At 42.3% G+C, this 6823-nt stretch overlaps 1 protein-coding gene across 1 annotated transcript; it reads right to left on the reverse strand.

Moving 5' to 3' along the window:
* Window positions 1–606: 606 nt before the first annotated feature.
* On the reverse strand, window positions 607–4588 carry LOC115663867 (protein DETOXIFICATION 24-like). Its single transcript, XM_030585846.2, has 9 exons — window positions 4274–4588; window positions 3400–3652; window positions 2492–3033; window positions 2020–2106; window positions 1873–1929; window positions 1547–1785; window positions 1340–1458; window positions 1090–1176; window positions 607–925 (listed from the first exon to the last, which is right to left on the reverse strand). Exons 2-9 carry the CDS (start codon window positions 3646–3648, stop codon window positions 833–835), a joined length of 1473 nt encoding a protein of 490 aa, XP_030441706.2. The 5' UTR covers window positions 3649–3652; window positions 4274–4588; the 3' UTR covers window positions 607–832.
* Window positions 4589–6823: the final 2235 nt, after the last annotated feature.

Consider the following 6823-nt stretch of genomic DNA (forward strand, 5'->3'; position numbering starts at 1 on the left):
TTTCACCTCTCTCTTTCCCAAATCTTTTCGGGCTCCTTGGTTAGCAGCCAATAAAGCGAGAGCGATATCGACAATCTTTTCGGGTTCCTTGCTTAGTAGCCAATAAAACAAGAGCGATATTGAAAAGGATTTTTTAGAGTTTGTTCTTTGGTTGTGGTTTGAGGTTGCGTCTTTCAGATGGAAGGATGGCTGTGTCATCCCCGTTCTTGGAGGTTTCGGCCTATCACGTATAAAGTTTTGAATTGTCCCATGCAATGTTCGGTATCTTCTTCGCCTACTCTGTACCAGAATGCCTTCCGCACAAAACAATTTCCGTGCTTGCCGTACGATTTTGAGAAAATGTGAAACTTCCCTTTGTCTAACAAATCAATTGATCCGGCGTATTGTTTTATATTGGACTGCCACCGCTGCTACCTCCTCTAGACGACCTCCTCTGTCAAAGCTGGAGAGATGTTTACTTTGGTCGTTATAATCTGTTAACCGTGTTTTAGGATTTGGCAAACATTCATTTGCCAGTTGGATGAGTTGTAGCATTCTTACATCATTACTATGACCCGCGATATGTGCTTTCTTTTGAGTTGGCGCAAAGATGGTTACAGCAAGAACTACCAGATGAAGGTCGCTGAATTGTGAACGTTTTTCCATCTTCAACAAATATGTTTTGTCTAGTCACTGACAAATGGGGTTTGAAAGATTTGTCAATTGGGGCGGGGTTTGATCAACGCATCTGTGGCTGTCATTAGAGGAGGTAAAATGGGAAAAAATGACCAAGACAACTTGTTCGCATCTGAGAACCAAACCGGGGTGAAACCGTTTGCTCTTCAGTATTCCCTCATCCGTTCAGCTGTTCAGTAGTAGAGCTCTCGCCATTGTCATCCGGTCTTTTCAAGAACCACCTATTCAGCCGTTCAGACGCTTTGTTCACCTATAAATGAAAGCAACTTGTAATGGGCTTTCAAAAATCTATCTTTACGGAAGGGAGAAAAAAAAAGAATCTTGAGATCTTGCTGTTATTTCCAGCTAATATAACTCCTGCAGCATATGTAATGTGAAGGCATGTAAGTGATATGGTCCAAAATTTGCATTTACCTGCTCGTTCCAGTTCGTTCTATAAGTAATAAAACCGAGCACCGCTGTCTGAATTGCGACTCCGATTATCATCCCTATCCATATACCCTGTGGGCATCAAACAAAGGAGTTTCAGCTGTGTCCGAAACCAAGCAATAGCTTATCTTGGCCAACTATTCTCCGGATAGTGGAGTGTCGCCTCATCAAACCTAAAATGCAATATAAAGTGATGGTTAAATATCAAGTTTCTAAAGAAAAAAAGCCTTCTTACCTGTACTTCCAACTTGGCAACATACGCCAGCACAACTCCTAGAGGCACTCCGATCACGTAATAGGAACCTATGTTAACATAGGCAACCATACTTTGTCTCCCGGAACCTACCGCCACTCCTGCAAGGCATGAACAGATGGGTTAGTAAGAAAGAATCTGTAAATAAGTTTACCATCGTGTCACGATAGCGGAACAGCCACTGCGTACCTGAGAGCACTGGCTGAACACTGTTGAGTAAAATAGAGAAGGCAAGGAGAACTGAGAGGCTTGAAACAGCTTCCGCAACTTCTTCCTCACTTGTGAATATGTAGGCGATCTGTCGACCGAAAACAAGGCACAAGATCCAAAAGACAACTCCAATGCTAATTGAGGTGCCCAAGATGACTTTAATGGCGAAGAGCGCCGCTTTTGCATTTCCTCGCCCCAATTCATTGGAAACCCTCACGCTGTAGGAATTGAAAGGATCGAGTCACATAGGGTCAAGCAAGCATGGAGCAACTCAAAAATTTGCACAGGCTCATCATAAGCCATACCTAGCTCCAGTTAGGAAACCGAGGCATATCATGAACTCCCAAGCCGAGATGTTGAGGCTGAAAAAGAAAAATCAATTCTGTTCATCACTTTTGTGGCTACTGACATCAAAGTAGAAGATAAAGATGCCTGATTCGATGCCATCATACCAAATCGAGAAGGCAGATATTGCAACAGCGGCATTTGCCATGTATCCTGCCAAGAGGACTAGGACAGCATTGTACCACAACTCCAAGCTTTTTGATCAAGGACAGAGAAAATGGTATCAGAGTTAGGATCAATCCAATGGAGAGCGCGTAAAAGACATGAATAAACATTGAATGTATCTAATCTTGTTGGCATGTGCTTCAGCAAAGACAATAGAGTTATGTCATGGCGTTTCTGTTGGTGTGAACTTTCACCAGAACACAAACCTTAGGATTGTGATTAAGGCAGTTCTAACCTTACCACATCATTAACGACAACAAATCACGAGGAATTTTATTTTTCAATCTGATCATTCAACTCCCCAGAGATGGATTTAAATTGTATAATTTCTCACTGGTGATATGTTGTGTGTGTGTGTGTGTGTGTGTGTTCATTCACCCAGAATTCCTCAGGAGCATGAAAAGAAAGTCTTACCATAACATAATGCCAGAGGATACCGAAAGCTTTATGACAGGCCATAAATCGGCGAATGCAGCCCACGTGAACCCCTTCCAAGTACTTTCGCACCAGCCTCCAAACATATACACAAACTCACCAATCACCACTAACCAATTCGATATTATCATCGCACCCATTGCTCCAGGGACTCCCCAATCAAGTACGTAAACAAAGAGCCAAGACAACAAGACATGAATCGCAAATGTGATGGCGGAGAGCCATCCTACAATGGTGTTCTTGAGCTGGCACTGCAAGAACTTTTGGATGGTCATGCTGAACACAAAGGAGTAGATGATCGGGATGAACCACAGGGCAATGTACCCAGCGTCTTCAGCTATTTCATCTTCTTCACCGAGAAGCTTGAAAATGGACGAGGCATAGACAAAGACCGGTACCAAGATGGTCGCGGTGACCAGATTGATGATCCAAGATCTTTGCAAGTAAATACCTAACATGTGGTATTGCTTTGCACCAAATGCTTGTCCACATAATGTTTCAGTTGCGCTTGACATGCCCAACTGCAGGATCAAAAAGTTCATTTACAAAGTTCAGTCAAATTTTCCCGATGATGCCTTCTCAAATTTGGTGGATTCACATGGCTACAACCTAATATTCAACATTCAAGTCAAGCTCCTCTCTCAATCGCCCATTTTCCATATTTTGCAGAATGTTCAGAAAAAAGTTGTAAATTTTGCATAGTTTCTTGGAAACGCGATTGACACCGGTCCATATTCATCAGGCGATTTCTAACAAAAGCTGCCAGAGCACATCTGAAACTTATCAGTGTGGAAGTACCAACATAATATTTTGTAGAGTCCTTTAACAATAGATCCCAAAATAATGTCTTTAGACTTTAATGGAAGAAAGAGGAGACGAATGCTTACTATTATTCCATTGGCAAATCGTATGCCAATGATTTGAATGAGCGCATAAGCGGCAAGCTCTGTCTCACCAATGTGCCCGATGAATGCTTGCGTCACTACAAAGATTCCAAAAGAGGTCACTCTGGCCAACATAGCAGGGAAGGTAACTCTCCATATTTTCCTTGATTCCACCCAGACCTTCCCTGTCAGACTACTTGTGTCTTTTGCTTCTGTACCAAGAAGCCTTTCCTCCATCCTATCGTCACTCATAATCCTGCCAGAAAAACGCAAAGCGTGAAATTCGGCGGGAATGTTCATTTTGCGGATCTATGGAGACACAATTCTGAATATGACAAAAACGAAGGTCTCCTAGTAGTCTATGTTCGATCCGAACATACTGCAACTGTTGGAGACTGTCCGAGAAACTGGAATCGCACAGAATCATAAAAAATATACCATTATATCTTTATGAAGTCATATAGCACATATATATTTGGTGTCCCATGCATGCAAAATCACTCTCTTTAACAGGCATTATAAGTATGTGCTATGTGTCTGTCATTTGTAATTTAGTCAGTGTATCAGTATGGCAAGAATGCATGTAAAGCTTGTGACACTCACAACACAATTCAAGACCACGAAAACAGGAAGGTTAAGAAGTAGTTTTACACGAATTCGATCAGTGCGAATCACTGCCAATCATAATCTCAGTGGGAAGTGGCTTGATATGAAGCCAGCTTACATGTATAAACTGCTCAAAACAGAACATAGATATCATCAAGCCGTAAAGCTATCTGAGACCCAATGAGCGCACGTTTCGGAATGCGAGAAAAGTTCTCTCCCACATGAAACCAACCGAGAGAAAGAGAGAGATAGAGAGAGACAGAGAGCTTACCTTACCCTTGTATATCAGACAGTGAGTACCAGAGTAGGAACACAAGCTAGTGACGCTACTGGTATTCTTTCCGAAGAAGCTCAGCTTTAGACAACAAGGGAGGCAAAGCAAAGGGCACTTGCACTCAGAGACACTGTGTTGTGGGATTCATATTAAGATGCGTCTCAGTCTTTCTGGGTTCTTGCTTCCGTTGATGAGCACGTCACTGATGATGGGCATCACTTTCATAGCTCGCAGAAGTTCCCCCTAGAGGTGGGGACACAGAATGTGACACAAAGAGTCGTGTCGCGTGATGAACTGAGAAAATGGAAATTAAAACCAAAACCAAAACCAAAAGGAAAGGGAAATTATAATAATGACAAACCAGAAGACTCTTAGGTGTTGAATGGGGATGACTGATAAGTGGAACAAAATATTCATCATATATAAGAAAACACAAGCAAGGAAAATCAAAAGGAAGACTTTCTGTTGTAAATAATAAAGAGGCAAATAATATTTGTCAAACGGGGTATATTTATTTAAAATCGACAATACACACAAAAAAAAAAAAAACGGGTCGACCAAATAAATTTGGTACAACAAACATTGAATGCCATTAGGGAACTCCACCTTGGACTAGTAAGTCGTGTACCAGTTAATTACTTTGCCAATCGAAAATCAGGATAGGTTGCTCAAACACGAGATAATTTGCGTTCATTGCCTCGAAGAATCGAACATGTACGATGGGCCTCATCAACATATACTTATGTTTTTTTTAAGTACAACTACATATGAACATATGGCATGAGTCAAAATATGTAGTTGTTGGTGGAAGTTGACACAACATAAGATTTTTCCCTATGGAGTTAGTCGGGAGATCTAGGGCTGATTTTTGGCCCACCTAGAGCCTCGCACAACCTCATATAGTCTTATTTTTGGTGTTCTAAGACTTTACTCATAATCCTAAAATTAGTTTACATAATGTGCAAAGCCTGCCGTAAGTCGGAGCCTATAACTATAGATTGTTTTGGTTTGTAGCCGGCCCACGAACTGCTGGCATGGCCGGTATGTGACCGGTTTTCAGGACGCTGCATGATCGTCACGTCATCCACATGCCGATGGTTCGACGAAAAATTGACCGGATTTTTCAGGCAAAGCGTACCGATTACAAAGAAATGAAAGCTTAGGACATCGGTGCTTGAATGTCATGTGTCGGCTATTGTGCATTGTCCGCAGGTTCAGAGATCTGGGCGCAATCAATGCCGTACTCCCATTTAACAAATACAGATGTCGTTTCAGCTTTTGGGGCTTTGACTTTTAGTTGGATCAGCCCAAAGGTGACGGTTGACCGGCCGTTGGACGTTGGAAAGAGGGCGAAAACTTCCGGGTCCAACCGAACTTCCGATGCTGTCCCCAGATCAGGACAAACACGACGGGCCGCCTAGTTGGGAAAAGTCTGCTGCTTCAATAAATTTACTCTTCATACTGATCATCTTCTGTCATAACAACGACCACTAATTTGGACACCATCATGCTTTTTTTTTTGGTCAGAGACACCATCATGTTTTGGTAAGTAGCTACGTCCACGTACATCTGAACCGATGATGATGCCGACTATGAGTTTAATAATGTTTTCGGGAGATATGATTATCCCGTGCCCTGTCCGTGGATAAGTCATCTATTTCCAACTCAGTGGGGATTGCAGTAGCTCTAGCGTTTCGCTGAATTACGAAAATTTGTTCTTCTAAAAGTTAAATTTGTGTTTATATCTACATACGGTGATAGTGTACAAGAGGAACCTGAACCTACGCACGCACCGCCAACTAGCAATGTCGTAATGATGAGAGAAGGAATTTTCGGCGTGTGCTTATTACTGACGATGATACGTGTGACATCCTCAATCCGACGACGATTAATTGAATATCTTTGGACTTATTCAGCCTTGATTAGGCGCCAATCAAGAGGGTAAAGTCCATCTTACCACATTTGACCTTGATTGATTTTTGGATGATTGCATTAAGGTGCCATGTGCTAAATAGTGTTCTTATGAATAGTAACCCATGCTTTAGTATTTAATGCTCTTAATTACACCTTCTAGAAGCCTTGATTAAGAAGAGACAAGATTGTTGGTCTTGCTAATGGGGGTTATGCGCCACTTTAAGGGGGAGGAGACAAGAAACTAGTTGGTCTCCCATTTGAAGCATGTGGTCTTTGTCTTACATTAATGAGACTTAATGGAGATATTTCAAGAAGGCTTCTTGGCCTTTCATTCACTTGATTAGGAGGTTTTTAAAGAAATGCTAGGTTAGCCTAAACTTAGAGCCATTGAGTGCAAAGTGAATTATTAGCTTCTTTCTCTCCCTTGCAAGAACACTTAAGGGGAAAGACTCTTGCATTTCTCTCTCATTCACTCTCATTTCTCACTTTCATTTCTCTCCCTCTCACCTTCGGTCACCCCCCCATTACCGAACCTCTCTCTCTCTCACGCCCTTCTCACCGTTGTCCACCACCGCACTGCCACTGCTTGCTGTCACGCCGCTCACAACCGCGCCTTACCGTCCTTGCCACCGC

This window comes from Syzygium oleosum, unplaced genomic scaffold, assembly GCF_021117445.2.
Source record: "Syzygium oleosum isolate NSW1041296 unplaced genomic scaffold, Sole_v2.1 Sole_v2.23, whole genome shotgun sequence".
Taxonomy (NCBI): Eukaryota; Viridiplantae; Streptophyta; class Magnoliopsida; order Myrtales; family Myrtaceae; genus Syzygium; species Syzygium oleosum.